Genomic DNA, 18,318 nt, shown 5'->3' with positions numbered 1-18,318 from the left:
CTGATTGTGTAAGATAATTAAATGAAATGCAGAACAGAACAGAAAAACAGAACTAGTTCATTTGAAATGGTTTTCAGTGGTCCAAAGTTTATTTCTCATTTACCTCATACATTCTGAACATCCTAATTATTCACTGTGATGAATTTATAAGAGCTTTTTGCAGTTTCAGGTCATGCTAACGGTGCACTTCCTGATTATCGGACAATAAAACACTCACACATTACACGGCGGACTTATTTTGGTTTTAAGATCTGCTTGTACGCGGGGAAAAAACATCAAGTACAGGATCTTTTAAGCACTAAACCAAGACTAACTCTTTGTCTTAGATCTTGAACGTCATTTCTTTTATAACGCTTCCTGTCCTTGCCTCAACTCAACCAGAAGCTGTTTATCTCGAGTCCGACCGTGAAGCCGTCTTAACCCTTAACCCGCCGCTCTAATCCGGGTTTCGCTGAGTCAGGCTCCTTCGATTCACTCCTGAGCGTTTTTTTTTTGTGTGAAGTCGGAGTAAACACCGGTCTTTGTTTGGGACGGCTGTGACTAGTTTTCTGTTTTAGAGCTGGTAACAAAAAGACACTGAGAGGTTTAGTGGGGTAAAGGTTGGACGGAGGAAAAGACAGTTTTATTTTTGAATTATTGAATAAAAACCGTACTAAATATAGTTAAAGGCGCATTGTTTAACTTTAATAGTCGAAGTTTTTTCCCATGGAGATTTTATTGTTTTCCCAGTAACGTTTATTCAATTACACGTGTTTTTATTGCTTAAAAATAACACAAGCAGGGTCGCCTCTCCACAGATCTGACGTGTAACTTGGCTTAATGGTGTCACTTTTTGGTCTGCATGGAGATAAGAGAAGTTTTTTTTTTGTTTAATGCAAGATTCTGGAAGATTCTGGTCAAAGCAACAGCATCTCCACCAGAAAAATGACACAATGGACCTTCAACGTATATTAATTATATTTAAAATGTTTTTGTAGGTTTTCATTTTGAAGAAGTTTATAATCGTACTTCCTGGCTTGGCTAGGAAACCAGATATGACATGTTTAGAGATAATCCTGTAAGTTACCTAGCAACCGTAATGTAAACAAGCAACAAAACTTGTCAAAACTGTGCAGTATTTACGATAAGAGGAATAAAAAAACAAATGACAACGCCTTTATTTTGTAAAAAAAAAAATAAATAAATATTCATGCACTTTTAATGGGATTTTGGGGATTGGGTTCAGTTTTAGAACTTTACTTAGGAACTTTACGACTTTACTTTACCCACCAAACGAGGGATGGTACAAAATCTCGTATCACAAGATCATGCAAAAATGAGAAAAATAACCTTGTGAGATTTTTTTCCGTGCATTTACACTTGGACTGGACAAAAAAAGAATTACGTATTGTCGAGTTCTATCTCTTCTAGTTCCAAAAAGCAATGCTAGAATGGAAACAGAATTATTAAAGAAAATGTTAAAACAAATAAAAAAAAAAATGGTGAGGCCAAAATTGGGAATTTCCTCTGACACTCTCCTCCACCTCTTCTTCCTCACTTAAACCAACTTTATGACCATGATCACTGTATCTATGAATCTCATTTTTGACATTTACAGGTACGCTTTGTGCATGGGAAAATTATAATAAAATTACACCCTCACAAAGTCATTCACCTTTTGGTTGAAAATCTAAAAATGACCATGAACGCTCAGACTGATCACACTAAAAATGTGTGTTTAATATGGAGTTAGAAAGCTGTCAAAAATATTCGTGCCCATAAAATAGAAATCCGTGCGTATTTGGGAAATCCGGGCTAATTAGCAAATATCAGGTTCTCTGTATGTTTAGATTAAAACATTCACGGCTACAGCCACAGCGAGCATCAGCCAGTTATTCATCTCAGAATTCAAATGTGCACGGATTTCTATTTTATGCACACAAATATTTTTGACAGCTTTCTTACTCCATTGTTTAAATCCATTTATTATAATTTTTTTTGACTATTTTAAAGGTGCGCTGTGTAACTTTTGTGGTGGAGGGTCTATCAAATGCTTTTTATCCATGGAGATGTTCTTGCTTTGACTGGAATGTTCCACAGTATGGCATTAAACATTTTTTATAATTCATGGAGGCCAAACTAGACTGTGGAGAGTCGATCCCGTTTTTCTGAGTATTTTTGAGCTATAAAACCATTTAAAACTGAAATAAATGTAAGGTAGAGCTGTTTAATGTTACACTGTGGAACATTCCATGCAAAGAAATGACATATCCATGGAAACAAAAAGGTGGCTGACCCCCCCAAACAAAAGTTACACAGTACACGAACTACAGGCTCCTGAAAATGCACTGTTTAAATCCATTATATCTTATTTTTTCTTCAGTTTTCAGGCTTAAAACTTAAAACTTTTTTTCGTTTGTTAATTGTGCGTATTGTGAAACCTGCCGAACATCCTGCCTGTAGAGATACACGTAGGAAACCCCCAGCGTAAAGCATATGAAATGACTGCATGTGTGTTTTTTGTGTTTTGCAGGAGGTTTCTCTGTCGTTTTTCTCGCCCGGACTCACAGCGGCGTACGATGTGCCCTCAAGAGGATGTACGTCAACAACCTCCCCGACCTCAACGTGTACAAGAGAGAGATCACGATCATGGTGAGGAACGCTGACAAAAGCGGAACCTCATGAAGTGGTAGAAGTGGTTTAAACAAAAGCGCTGAAGTGATTTCTTAATACCTTTACCTTAAGTAGATGATAATGGTACTTTAACTTTTACCTGAGTGCAGTATATTTTTACACTTTTGCTTCAGTATCTGTATGTTTATTTAAGAGGTAAGACTTCTTCCACCACTGTTGCTCTGATATAATAACTTGACTTGAAAAATAAATAGATAAACAGTCAAGTCAGTCAACCAGGCGATGATGAAAAACCTTTACAGTCCATCATCACAAGATTACAGATGGATAGTTATACTAGTTTATTTCTTTCTTTATTTAAAACAAGAACAGTGCACTGAAAACACTGATCCCAGAGAGAAAAGATGATCTGTGTCAGATTTAACTACAAGCTCCTTTCCATGTGCAGTCCTCGGCCAGGTACAAATTACATTAAAAGACTATTTACATTAAACCGTCTCTAATATTCCAGTGACTAACGATGAATAAACACAATACAGTTCATCATTAAAACATGTAAAAATCCACACAATTTCAATTTCATCATCATCTTCTATAAATACTTCATTGTCGTAAATATCCTATAAAATGTTCACTTATCAAATTCATCTGTGTTATTATCTTCTAAAATACGATATATTTCAGATCGATTCGATACGGTTCAGTAAAAAATAAAGGCTAAATCATGGATGTGATATTAAAAGTTTACTAAAGCGCTGTCCACGCTAGTTCGTATTCGAGTTGTTTTGGTTGTGGATGCAGTGTTCGTTCACACTAATCTGAACGGAAAACTGCTCCAGAGACGGAACGATCTGGTGCCTCCAGCTCCCACAAATTCATATTTGTACAGAGCTGATGCTTCACTGTGTGGACACCTGAAAACACTGATACTCTGATGTAGTTCTGTGCGCCGCAAAGTAATTCACCGCCAAAACACTAAGAGTCTAGAACATATGTCCATTCATATAAACGTGTGTCTGTGTGTACGACCTGCAGACGTATAATCTCTGAAAAGTTTCACATGAACCAACATGACAGAAACACAGAACAGACTCACCATAAGCAGAACACCAGTCTGTCACAGAGAGAACACTCATATTCCACTGAGTCACTGTGTCCTTTAGTCCAACAGAACCTGAACAAGGAGCGAGCTGTTTTTTTTTTTTTTTTTTGAGCACTTAGTTTATGCAAATGAGTCATGCGGTTTTAAGTTTTGTTTCTGTAAAATGTAAACAAATATGCTCAAAGCTGTGTGGAGAGGGAAGTCTCGCAGACACAGAAACAAGGTGTCTGGACACAGATCGTTTCCTATACGGAGATTCATTTCAGTGTAAATGTAGCCTAAAAGTGTTTGTTAAACCACTTCTTGTGCAAAGTTCATGTGAAAAACTGCCATTTTAATCATCAAAATGTGTCTCACAAACGAGTTTCCTTCGCCTAAACAAGCCAGCTCTGTAACAAAATAATTTAGTAAAATATACCAAAAAAATACTCTTGGTGATATATCGATGCAGGAACCCACAGTATCGATTCTGTATCATCACATTAAACAATATGATATATCGATATTTCAATGTTTTTGCACTCCCCTCGTGTCCTCAATCTGCAGGTTAAAGCTCTGGAAACACCAGCTCCGTTGTGATTCTAGTATCGTTTTAAAACTGTAAGAACTCGGCCTACATAGAGCTCCTTTAATTACCTGCCTAAACCCCACGCGCTGGAACAAAGACCTGCTCCTGTGTCTATATTTGCCCGAGTCGGTCCAGACCTGTATCTTTTGTCTGTATTAACCTGCCTCGTTGTGTTGTACAGTTTTATTGAAGCAGTCTTTCTGGTTTGAAACGTGACCTGCAGCTCTGCACTCGCTGCGCCGCATCGTGTGCCGAGTTTTTTTTTTTTTTTGGCTGTTTCTCTGATATTGTGTGACGACACCTGCTCCATTCACCCCGCTCTTTTGATCTGATAAAACCTGTCATTTAGGCGTTCAGTTTTAGAATCCTCTTTTTGTCCCGCGTCTCACCACATCACAACTGCTGGAGACAGTCGGGGTTCATGCAAATCAGCAAATAAACGGAATTAATCACACACACGCTGCCAGTGTCGGTGGTGGAAGAAGTCACGGGTCTGTATTTGGCTGGGATTCATTAAAAAGTTGCTGATACGATACCGATCTCCATACATGAACCATGATATACTGTATTTTCCGCTCTATAGGCCACTCTGGATTATAAGGCGTCATTAAATGGTCTATTTTCGATCTTTTTTCACAAATAAACGGCACTGGACTTTAAATGAAACCCAACAGTGTGATGTGTGAGTGGTTTTGTTTGTTTGTTCGTTCACGGTGACTCTGGGCTTTGTTCAGTTGTGGCGTGTAGGGAGGGTGTGTCTGGGACCAACGGATTGTCGGCGTGTTCGCAGTGACTCAGTTGTTCAGTTGTGTCTAGAAGCGGCAGGTCGCGCTCGCTTTTTCGGTTCGTTCCTCCGTTTCGTTCCTCATCGGCGTGGAGTGATGAGTGTCTGTGGGTGTGTTTCTCTGTGCGGTCGCTGTCTGTTCCGTGTGTGTTTGTGGCTTTGTAGTTTACTGAAGTCGTACTGGGACACCTGAGTGGATTCGTGTATGGGGCGCTCTGGATTGTGGAGCGCGGTCGTTTTTTGATGGGGCTGGAGGCTTAAGAGCGCGTCCTATAGTGCTGAAAGTACAGTATTTCACATAGAGTCGTTATGTTTATATGTCGTAAAGTTGAATTTATTTATGCAGATTAGTGCAGATAGTAATAATAATGATGATCATTTTAATATAAAAACTTTAATGATTAATCGATAATCGATCGTTAATTCTTCCGACGATCGATTAAGAAAATTTCATCGAATGCCCGTCCCTAATTAGAACTTTATTCATCCACAAGTGAATTTACTTGGACTCCGTAGCTCACACATTGCAATATATTACAATAACTAAGAGAAAAAAATATATAAAAATGGTAATAAACTTTTAAATAAGCAGCAATAGAAAATGGCAATAGACTGTTGTCAATAAGATATAATACGCACCCATCGTATAGCACACGTCTGCTCAGTCACGCTGATTAGAAGAGCAAGACGAAACTAATAAAAATTTATGCTTCAGTGTCGGCACAGCAGACCTACAGCGTAGAGAAGACTTACTGCAATATATGTGCTGAAGTTTGCCTAATAAAATCGCAAATAAATCTGTGTTTGTCACATGTGCATTTGGTAAATGTGCAGTGGCTAAATCCCACTGTAAAACCAAAAAGACGGTGGAAGTTCTCTTAAAGGAGGGTTTCTCAAACTGTGGGTCAGAGTCTAAAAAAGGGCAGAGTGTTTCAGTGCAGTACAGTTTGCTTGCTTTAGTTTATGCATAAATTAACATTCATCAGATAAAATGGAGATAGATTTATAAAAACATTGATATATATGTGCCAAAATAAATTTAGAAAATGACAAAGATGGTCTTGATTTGGTCTTGATGGGCTGTGGTCTCGCTCTCGACCTTAAAGTCTCAGTCTTGTCTTGGTCTCGACTCTGAGGTCTCGGTCTTGTCTCGGTCTTGGACCCTGTGGTCTCGGACAGGTCTTGGTCTCGATTATTGTGGTCTTGACTACAACACTAGTAGCCTGATTCATCTGCTGGTTTCACTTCATACAAAGCGTGTGACCTCGCAGCATTAGAATTTGTTTGCTCGACTGTAGGCGAGTACTTTTTTTATTTAACTAATCCCTGCTGTTTAGTCGTGACATATGTAATGCTCCAAGTCCCGTAGGAAAAAGGGCAATAACGTCTTTCCCCTTGATAAAATTCACCAAACATTCTCTTTGTTCCAGTTTTAAATCCTTGATCTCGGGAATTGTTGCCAACATAGAGTCTGTCTCTTTGCAGATTAGCTGGTGCCTGAACTTGCACTTCCAGGGTTCTTGTAAATCGTCTAGTGCAGGGGTGTCAAACTCATTTTGGTCCTGGGGTCGTATCCAACCTACTTTGATCCCAAAGGGGCCTGATCAGAAAACTCATGTCATATAAACTCCAAAAATAACAATAAGTTCAAATATTTGTGCAGAGAAACACAAATCTATTACAGAAATCTTTTTTAATTAATGAACTCTTTCTTTTACAAAATATTATAATATTATGAACAACCTGAAACTTAAAAAAAAAAAAAAGCAATTTCAACACAAAGTTTTAACATTAACTTGTCTGCAAATTTGAATAAGTCAGTTTTTGTTGTAAAATCCTGCACTCGGCTCCACTTTTCTCAGTTTTGAAATTTTTCTGATGAGGGTGTCACGGTCAACAGTCAAAACGATCGTCCTTTAAGAGCGTTTGGAAAGAGACAAGTCTTCATTTGTGCTGCTCTGGTGGGAGGGGCCACGTACAGAGACGCTGGAGACGCTGCTGTGATAAACACCACAGAAAATTAACAAGATTTTAATAGAAAATACAATTAAAATATTTTAGTAGAAAATCAGCCAAGGGCCAGATTAAAGGTCTTGGAGACCCGGATCTGGCCCCCGAGCCATATGTTTGACACCTGTAGTCTAGTGTATTCTGATTCCTGACCTAGTTACTGGAGAGAAATGAAATAGAGCGCAGGCACTAGGTGGCACCAGCCTGACTACAACACTAGTGCATATACTGCTGAATCACCGTTCACCCTTCTCACCTTTTCCACCCTTGACCCATTTTCATGCCTGGTATTTAATTTCTTAATATAGTAAACCCATTTCTCCTAATATCTCCTGCGTTTGTCAGCGGAAAGTCTCAAAGAAAAGGTCACTCTCTTCCGTGGAGAATGTTTAAGTGTGATTTTGACTTTCTATTTCCATGGGAGCGTGCAGTTAAAAACTATTACTTTAATTTTGTTTAGTAATAATACAACAATTTTCCAGCAATTTCCTTTAGATAAATAATAACTTAACCCAAAATGCTTCTCAGGTGTTGCAGCAGCTGTACCAAAGTCTACAGCGCTTCTTCGTCGACTCTGATCACTGTAGAGTTTTCCGACGCTGCCTTGGCCCTGTTTGCCCTCGTTCTGCCAGCGCCGTGTTTTGCCAGCGTCAGGGCCGTTTGTGCCTCCGTCCCAAAACAATGAGCTGACCTCCAAACACCAACGGCCCTCGCCATTTTCTCACCACTGTCTCACCCGGACGGACCGCTTAGAAAATCTGCTCGGTTTGAAGGACTCATTGTGATTTCCAACGGGGGCAGATAAGACTAAACGCTAAAAGTGAAAGTCAGACTGTCGGAGTTGATCAGTGCAGCGATTTGAGTAACGCAGTGATTAGCCTGTTTAAAAAGATCAATATTTAAGGCCAGGTCTCATTATCGGAGTTACACAACATCGACGCTAAAGCTAAATGGATGTAGATCAATACAGGAAAAGGCTAAAGGGGCTGGAGTTGTTTTTGTAATGTGGCGTCGGCTTATGGAGATGGTGCATGGTAATGTGTTTGGATATTCAGCATTAGAATAAACTTTTATGATAATCTTTATTTAAACTCACCTTGATTTCCCTGTTTAGTTTACACTCGCTGCCATTTGTGAAGAGGTATTGTGCCGTTGTTTCTTCCTCAGTTGTGGCGCAAACTCCAACTTTCCAAAAGGACCGTAACACTTGGACAATGAACGTTGACCATTTACCATTATAACGTGTTTTAGCAGGGAGACATAATTTCCACAAGATTCGAGATGAGATATGAGGTAGAACTTTTTCACAACGGCCGTAAGTGTCCCGCTGTAGGTTTGCAGAACGTCCGGTTAATGTTTTTCTGTGTCAAAATGTGTGTGTAAATGTGTGTCGTTTTCTCCAGCAGTTTCATAAATCTGCCCCATCACCAAATCTTCAACCAACAAACTCCACAAAGGAGAAACATTCTAACATGAACAATTTATCCACAAATATCAAGAGAAGAAAGAACAAAACTTAAAAGAGAAAAATAACAACACATTAGTGACACACTGAACTAAACTAATGTTGTGGTCATGAATAAAACAGAAGGAACTTGTTCACTCACACTGATTCTACAATTAAAATTAAAATATGATTTCATAATTGGCACAGATAGATATATTTGTGCAGTTCAAATGTTAGACATGTAACCTGTGAACATCTGTAGCATTCAAACTGCACAAATCTATATGCTGATATCTACTAGCCTGATTCATCAGCTCTCATCTGACCTCACAACTTTAGTATTCATTCGCTCAATGGTAGGCGTGTACTTTTTTTTATTTAACCAATCGCTGCTGTTTGGTCGTGACGTATGTAATGCACCAAATCCATTAGGAAGAAGGACAATAACGTCTTTCCCCTTGATAAAATTCACCAAACATTCTCTTTGTTCCGGCTTTAAATCCTCGATCTCGGGAATCGTTGGCAACACTGAATGTCTGGCTCTTCGCCGATTGGCTGGTGCCAGAACTCACACTTCCGGGTCCTTGTAAACCCTCTAGTGTATTCTGATTCCTGTCACTGGAGAGAAATTAAATTGAGCCGAGGCACTAGGTGGTGCCAGCTTGACGACATGTCTACATCATGAAATCGATTTTTTATTTTTATTCTAGAATCAATCTGAGTGTAACAAGTTGCTTATTATAATGAATTTCTTATTACTTACGTTATTCATGACCATAACGTTAGTTTTGTTCAATAGATCACTAATGCTCGTCGTTGTTCTCCTTTAAGCTTTTGTCTTTCTTCCCTTGAGAGTTGTGTAGTAGATTTATGGACCTGGTGGAAAATATGCGAGACATTTCCACAGACATTTTGCCATAGAAAACCATTAACCTGAAGTTCTTCTAACCCTTCTCCGGGGCACATCTGGCCACTGTAAAAAAGATCTATTGGGTTGACGAGAACGAGACAAGACAAGATTTTAATATAATAAAAAAAAAAAATATAATATATATATATATATATATATATATATATATATATATATATATATTTCATGGTTCAGTTTCCAGTTTTGCATCATTATTTTTTATTCATTTATTTGATTTCATATTTTTTATTAGTTTTTTTAGTTTTTATGTTTCTGTTTAAATTGTGGTATGGGAGGGGGGGGTGTTAATTAATGTATTAAAAATGTTTCTGTTGCATGTGAAGCACTTTGTGCTACATTTCAAATGTATGAAAAGTGCTATACAAATAAAGTTTGATTGATTGATATTTTTGTTTCCATTCTAGTGCTGCTTTTTGGAACTGTAAGACGTAACTCACCAACACGTGACCCTTTTCTGTCCTTTCCAAATGTAAACACTTAAGAAAAAAAATAATTAAAATCTTGTGACATTTTTTCTGTGTGAACGATCTTGTGGCAATTTTGTATCTCACGAGATTCTGTTGGTACACAATGTTGTACCATCCAAAACTGTTATAATGTTGTTTTAATACTAATATAATGTTGTTATGATACTGTTATAATATTGTTTTAGTGTTATAATGTGTGCGTGTGTCCTGGGTGAGCGTTGGAGGACGAGTTCTTGGCGCTCGTTTATACGACCGTGCTGCACTCGTGATACTAATAATACTAATCAGAATAAGGACTTTGACTGTGTGTGCCAGAAACAGCTGTGTCATGATCAAATATTAGTGTTAGATTTATTGTAAAAACAACATGATTTAATGATTATTCAAATTTTTTAATAACTAACATGCTGGCTTTTGGTTCGATTACATCTGGTTTACATCTGGTTTTGGTTCCGTTTCATCATAAATGGCTAATACTGGTCTGATAGAAAAGTAATTTGAGTTTCTAGAAGTCTATTTAAAATGTAAACGTGTATTTTTTTTTTATATCAATACCGTGTTAATATAGTGACTGACAGCGAGACGTGTGTTCCCTTCCCTCGGCTGCAGTTTCCTCTGATCAAAGTGCGTTACCGGAGCAGATATGATTTGGACTGGGTCAGGGTGACACGAGCAGAGCAGCCGCTGGAGAAAAATGGGCTGATTAAACTCCAGCGTGAAAAACGTGCTCGAATAAAAGTGAGTCTTTGTTTTTATGGAGCCGAATCGTGCCCTCCCACCTCATAAACCCACAGACTTTTTCAACACGTAAAAACACCGAGACGTTTTAAGGGCTTAACCTGTGACCAATAATAAAAGAATTATCAGTCGCATTTATTACTTTTGCAATTAGAAAACATTTTATAGTCATAATGAGTAGCGTCTATTAAACTTTAAAACTCTTAAAGGCGCCGTACCAGATTTTTACCGTCTTAAACACATGAAAAACAGAACTACTCCATTGTAAACAGTTTGCAGCTGTTCAGAGTTATTCCTCTCTTACCTTATGCATTCAGAGCATCTTAATTATTCACCACGATTTGTTTATAAGAATACCGGCTCGAGTGTCCCCCTGGCTTGAAAGTCCCAGCTCAAGCTTCCCATTCTCTCGGCTTGAACGTCCCCCTCCTCCCTCTGGGCGTCTCCTTCTCTTGGGCGGCACACGGGGACCTGCTGTGCCCGGGAGGGGGGGGGGCGTTCTCGCCGCCGCGTCACTGTGATGTATTGAGTTAGAAAATCAGCTTCTATATCATAATAAAGTGAAATGTGAATGTAGCGAGACCAAATGTAGGGCCGCATTTTTTTAGTTTGTAATATCAATATAATCCTCATTTGCTTGTAGAAGTTTAATATGAAATTGTATTTTCAAAAATGTTTAGATTTTGGAAGAGACATTAATTATTTCTTTACCTGCTGCCGTGAACATTATTTGTAAGCAGTGCAACACAAGAAACTTAGAAAGCTACAGTATTTGTTCAAAAATCATTCAGAATCACTTTTAGGAAGGTCTTATTTCATTGAAATATGTAAGATAAATTCCTGAAATAGTTGCGGCACTGTTGAGACAACATAATTTTTGCATGTTGTTATATTATTTTTTTTGTGTGTGTTTAGGAACAGATCTGTTGAGCTATATTGTAATTTACTTGTGTCCAGTATATAATGACAAAAAAATGTTTTTTGTTTTTTTTAATATGTATATATTTAACTTAACTAACTCGTATTTATTACTTTTGCAATTAGAAAACATTTTATGGCCATGATGAGTGGGATATTAGTAGCAACTATTAAACTTTGAAACTTTTAAAGGCGCCGTACCTGATTTTTACCGTCTTAAACACATGAAAAACAGAACTACTCCATTGTTTGACTTATTTCTTATCTTATGCATTCAGAGCATCCTAATTATTCACCACGATGAGTTTCTGAGTGCTTTTCCAAACTTTTAGAGACCGCAGCGTTTGCGATCACAGTATAGCAACGACTAGCGTGATAACACTACCTGATTATCGGAAAATAAAACGCTTCATGTCTGCGTTTTAGAGGTCGATCAGAGGTCATGGTTCTGTTGAAACAACTGGAAAGTGTTGCTGCTTGTTGCTGCCTCCAGATGGCGTAGTGGCCACTCACTGGTAGCCTGATTCATCAGCCGGTTTCACTTCGTAGAAACCGTCTCAGAAACAGTCTGACCTCGCAGTGTTAGAATTCGTTCGCTCGACAGTAGGCGAGTACTTTTTTTATTTAACCAATCGCTGCTGGTTGGTCGTGACGTATGTAATGTGCAGCTAACGGGGTTAACTGGTATATTAAAGTGCCCATCTTATGTAAAATAACTCTCTTCGCATTGTATCTTCTGCACATAAACAAGCACAATTTGGGTTTTGGAACATCCATCACACAATAGTTCTGAAATCTTACTGGTTTCTTGGAGACAGTCACAGACCAGGAACTATGAAAGTCCGACTATTGCTCCTCCCCCCGCCCGTCCTGAAGCGCTTTCTGCTACGTCAAACGAGTCATCGTTGTAGCAGCTTTAGTTCGATGTCACTAAATCAATCTAAAAACCACTTTGGTGACAAATACAAGGCCCACACATCACTCTTAGTAGGCAGAAAGCTCTGAAAAGTTGATTTTGCATGAGCTGGGCCCTATAAGCTTTTCCCAAATCCTGTAAGGACAATAACGTCTTTCCCCTTGATAAAATTGACCAAACATTCTCTTTGTTCCGGCTTTAAATCCTCGATCTCGGGAATCGTTGACAACACAGAATATATGGCTCTTTGCTGACTGGGTGGTGCCTGAACTCGCACTTCCGGGTTTTTTGCGAACTGTCTAGTGTATTCTGATTCCTGACCTAGTCGCTAGAGAGAAATGAAACTGAGCAGAAGCACTAGGTGGTGCCAGCCTGGGTACTTCAGCGGAAAATATCCCCTGGGCCAAGAAAGAATTTTTCTCATAGAGCGCAATGTAATTACAAACTGCACCTACACCTTTCAAAAGTCAGATTTTGTGGCGATTTTTACCTATTTTTACATCATAAACTTTTCTCAGCTGAAAATCCTTCAGTTGGCTCAAAAACGCTTTATCATCGTTCGCTCCAGCTCAGCTCTGCTTCAGTCTGGCTCCTCTCGCTCTGATTGGTCAAAGCGATCACGTGATACACAAGCCCGCGCTCCCTGTGTGCTCGTGTGCATTGGCATGTGCCCGCGGGAGAAAAGACGTTACTGCACATGCTCAATCGGCCCAGAGTCGCCGGAAGTACCTCACTGGGCTAAAGGCAAATCTGGAATGATGAACCATTGAGCTCGGCCCATTTTAAAACCCCGGCGCTTGGTTCTATATTACACCAAACTGACTCTTGTGAGATTTTAGACATGTTATAATGTTGTTACCTCCTCAAAAACACAAAAACATACATGGATTTGTGTTTTGTTTCATTCAGTAACTCTGAATGAGTAACTCTTTATTATAAGTCTGTCTCCATCTTCAAAGTTCAAAATACTTTGTTCCACCTTGTGATGTCATGAAGCTGTTAGGGATTGGACAAGATCTCACGAGACAAAATTGCCACAAGAGAAAAATTATCTCGTGACATTTTTTCCTCCTGAATTTACCTTTGGCTTGGACAGAAAAAGATTTAAGAGCTGGCAAAGTTTAAGAAGCTGTAGTTCGAAAAAAGCCGTACACAAGGACCAATAAAGTATCATCAAATTAAAATAACAAAGCCAAAATTGTGAAATGGATTGCACTACGTTATTATTTCTTACAAATTATGTCAAAATCTCATCTTTTCTCGTTCTTGTGAACCCAATTTCGTGAAAATTGCGTCTTGTCCCATCCCTAGAAGCTTTAATTTTCAAGTTAACAGCTTTTACTTTTTACATTTAATTCAGTAGTGATCGGCAATTCCAGGGCTGAAATGATCCAAATGATTCTAGTGAAGGTGTGTGGAGTTTAAAAACACAGTGGAGCACTTCCCGTATTAACGTTTTCAGTTTGAGAGAAGAACTTGTGTAAAACATGTACAAAAGAATGAAACGAAACACAACTCCAGGTTTGTTTGTGACGAGGAAACTACATTAGAACAGATCAGAAAATGGCAAAACACAACTTTAACATTTGTGAGGGGTTGATTGAGCGTTCGTTAAAGTGCATTTTGTTTTTGTCGTTTGCAGAAAGAGCTGTCGGGGCACAAGAACATCGTGGCGTATCTGGACTCGACCATAAACCCCGTGTCTGAGAGCGTGTGGGAGGTGCTCATCCTCATGGAGTACTGCAAAGGTACAACACACACCTGGACTCGAAATCACGTCATGAAACTGAAACCGAACAGCTCAAAATGTTCAGGAACCGTTTTCAGGGGTCGGCAGTGTCTGTACATTTGTGCGAGATTTTCTGTTTTTGGAAGAAATGTTGAAAACGACAAACGGAAAATGTTTAAACGTGTTGTGTAACTTTTCTAGTTGAGGGTCCATCAAAACGGTTTTCTCTGTGGAGATGTTATTGCTTTGCCTGGAATTACAGTGGTCCCTCGTTTATCGCGGGGGTTACTTTCTAAAATAACCCGTCAACTTTATATTTTACAATTGTTATATCTGTTTTAAGTGTGTAAAACCCCTCAGCACAAACTTTATACACTTTTCTCACACAGGACAATTACAACACTTTTTACATCCTTCTTAAAACTTATTGCTGCTGTCGTCCTTTTATTTTCCTCCTTTATGTAATGAACCCAAGATTCATTGGACTGAACCAGGACTAAACCAGGACTGATTCCAGGACTGAAGAGGAGGACTAATCCAGGACTAATCCAGGACTGAAACAGGACTAACCTAGAACTAATCCAGGACTAAACCAGGACTAACCTAGAACTCATTCCAGGACTAAACCAGGACTAAACCAGGACTAAACCAGGACTAAACCAGGACGAGCTCGGAGGTGACGCAGGAGAAAGGACCCATGCAGAGTTCTGCACCTCACGGAGGTAAACGCGGCAATTGCTCAATCTCACTTTGCAGACAAACTGCTCGGCGTTCTCTCTCTTAAATTCAAGATTAGTCCTGGTTTAGACCTGGTTTAGTCCTGACCCACCTGTGTGTAATAACTACCCATCCGTAATACGCAATACGTGTTCATACGCTGTAAAAAAAAAAAAAGAAAAAAAAAAAGAAAAATTGCGCCAAAAAAAATCTGCGAAACGAGACCGCGAAAGGTGAACCACGATATAGCGAGGGACGACGGTAAACCTTTCTATCTTCATGGAGACCAAACCAGACCAAGTTACAGGTCAGATCTGTGGAGAGGCGACCCCGCTCACAGTCAGAATGCCTAGTTTCATGTTTTTCTAGGTATTTTTGAGCTATAAAACCACCTGTAATTGAATAAATGTAAAGTACAGCTGTTTAATGTCACACTGTGGAACATTCCAGACAGATCAATGACACCTCCATAGAAACAAGCAGGTTACAGAATACACCTTTAAGAATATTTGCAAGGAATTCACTCTATTTATTTCTCTAAATGCTTCAAGTCCATTCACCTGACAACGATTAAGTCTGTGGGATTGAAAAATGGCACAACTTTCTGAAGCTATTGTGAAAATTGTATTAATAATAACAACAGCTCGTCTTTTGTTTGTTTATTCTGTCAGAGAGTTCTTTGTGCTGTTTTGTATTAACCATAAATCAGGTCAACAAATCGGCATTTTGACGATGAAAAGTCAAATTCCACCATAAGATTCTCCTCTGTTCTCGGGCTCACTTTGAAACTATAGTGATTCTAGAACATAAAATCATGAAGGGTGCTTAAAAGTACTTACAGCTCGCCTTCCCTTTAATGGATCCGCACCGAGTTTTGAAATGCTTTTAAATCTTATATTGGTTTAGCTAAAATTATCACGTTTTCTTTCATATTTGCCATTTATCTGCGTACATTTTAAGGGTAGTTTGAAGGTGTATTGTGTACCGTATTTTTCGGACTATAAGGTTACGTTCAGACTGCACTTGAAGTGACCCAAATCCGATTTTTTGGCCTCTATGTTCCTGTATCTGATCTTTTAATGACAGTCTGAACCACACAGATCCAATTTTTTCAAATGTGACCCAGGACACTTGGATATGTGCTCCTGAAACTGATACATATCTGATCTTTTGACATGTGACTTAAGTCTGAACGGTCAAAGCGCATTCATCGACCTACACGTTATCAACAAGACACAAACGTCACTATTCTGCTCTGAAGTCGGCGAAAATTGTTAATGAACTCCGTGTCACTGAAGCGAAGCACATCACCACTCACCACTCTTGGCTCCATCTCCACATCCACACGTTCCTTTCAACGGACTGAACCACAAAACACCACGACCAAAAACCTCGTCCTTCTCCTTCTCAATCTCCTCCTTAAAACAAGTAAGTTGTTCATGTTCTGGCTCCGGTACGAGAGGAACTTTAAAATCTCCAGGTGCTCGATGCTGCGTCCATGTTTGGACAACTTCTGTAAACACAGAGACGCTCGCTGCGGTTGACGTCGTCGTGTCTCCAGTGTCACATGTGGGACACTTTTGGGCCGTTTAATATTCACACTGGAGTCACATACAAGTCACATTTAACTGGAAATGTGAACGACCTCGAAAAAACATCGGATTTCACAAAACAGTCAGAATTGAGCGTTAAGCCCTGCAGTCTGAACGTAGCCTATGTCGCTCCAGAGTATAAGTCGCACCAGCCAAAAAATGTACAATGAAGAAGAAAAAAAACATATATAAGTCACACTGGACTATAAGTCTCGCTTTTTGGGGGAAATTTATTTGATGAAATCAGAGACCAGGAACTGACATTTTATGCTGAAATTCAAGTTCTAGTAATAACCAAAAAACAGAACAGGCTTAATAGTCATCTAGTCTGTAAACGTCACATATTTCACAGTTCTTCAGATAAACTATAACATCAACAACAGAACAGAACAAGTTTACCAAACTCTCCATCTCACTCCAGATCACTAAATCCATTCAATTCTTCATCCTCAGGTGTCACTTCTGAACAACTCGACCTCGACCTCCGGAGGTAAACAGAGCGACGCAAACTCTTCTGTGTCGCTGTCGTCAGACTCAGTGTCATGTAGAAACAGAGGGAGGACCCAAAATCAGGACTGCTTTTCAGTTGTTTAATGCAACAAAAACAAAACAAATCCAAAAATAGAAACTACACTAGACATGAAACTGCCCTTTGTTGGTCCATTGTCTTTGTCTTTGTCAGAGGAAAACACATGGTATATAAGCACACAGGTACAGGTGAAACACATCAGGGCGAGGCAAACGATCAACAGACAGGAAGTAAAACTCTAAACTAGAAGCTGACAGGACAAATGTCAAAATAAAACCCTAAAGGCACACTACACTACTGTAAAAAAAATATACCAAAAGAAGCAAAAACAATGACTACAAAACATGAACCATGACACTCAGCATCAGTTCCAGTTAGAATTATTCGGGTCTTTCTCAATCCTAACAGGATGGTTTCGGTGTCACTGAAGTCCGGGCTATGTCCATCCATCCAGTGACTTCAGGAAAGTTTCATGGTGCATCCTCCCGCTGTCACAAACTTTCTTTCTGCTGCTCGATTTCCGTTTTCAGCTGCAGATTTCACGACTTGCAGCAGGACAGAGGCTCTTTCTGCAGGAGACATGCGCAGTAGAGCCAAGTGACAGTGGTACAGGAGGAACAGGAGCAGCAGATCCTCACACACAAGACTAGAACCTCTCCACACTTCACTCAAACATTTTAATATAGAAGTCGAACCGGAAACACACAAACCATGAAAAAAAGTGCCACTTATAGTCCAAAAAATACGGTAACTTTTCTGGTGGAGGGTCTGTTAAAACGCTTTTCTCTGTGGAGATGTTATTACTCTGCCTGGAATGTTTCGCAGTTATGATATTAAACCTTTCTATCTTCATGGAGACCAAACCAGGCCAAGTTACAGGTCAGATCTGCGGAGAGGCGAACCCGCTCACAGTCAGAATGTCTGTTTCTCTAGGTATTTTTGAGCTATAAAACCACCTGTGATTGAATAAATGTAAAGTAGAGCTGTTTAATGTCACACTGTGGGACATTCCAGGCAGAGCAATGATGTATCCATAGAAACAAGCAGGTGACGGACCGAAAAAGTTACACAGTGCACCTTTAGGCACCACAGCCACAACGTAAACACCATCTGGCGACCTGAAGCGAGGGACTTTTCTGGTTAGATAATAGATTTGAGAACTGAAACAAACAAATGCAACATGTAATAATAAATAAATACATCCTCCTTTTGCTTACCTCCATGAGATGTTTTTGCTTTGGCTAGAATATTCCGCCA

The 18,318-nt window shown here is 39.2% G+C and overlaps 1 protein-coding gene across 2 annotated transcripts in view; it reads left to right on the top strand.

The window, feature by feature from the left end:
• The window catches only part of bmp2k (BMP2 inducible kinase), a 115,783-nt gene that overhangs the window by 35,194 nt on the left and 62,271 nt on the right, over positions 1-18,318 (top strand). For both annotated transcript variants that reach the window (XM_055161465.1, XM_020923732.2), the window contains 2 exons: positions 2,513-2,631; positions 14,137-14,242. In XM_055161465.1, the coding sequence (XP_055017440.1) occupies positions 2,513-2,631; positions 14,137-14,242 (225 nt within the window). The remainder of the gene's footprint in view (positions 1-2,512; positions 2,632-14,136; positions 14,243-18,318) is intronic.

This window comes from Boleophthalmus pectinirostris, unplaced genomic scaffold (assembly GCF_026225935.1).
Source record: "Boleophthalmus pectinirostris isolate CB_2022bp ecotype Guang Dong unplaced genomic scaffold, ASM2622593v1 HiC_scaffold_4, whole genome shotgun sequence".
Taxonomy (NCBI): Eukaryota; Metazoa; Chordata; class Actinopteri; order Gobiiformes; family Gobiidae; genus Boleophthalmus; species Boleophthalmus pectinirostris.
Note: the sequence above shows the minus strand (reverse complement) of the source record. Positions and strands in the feature narration are given on the sequence as shown.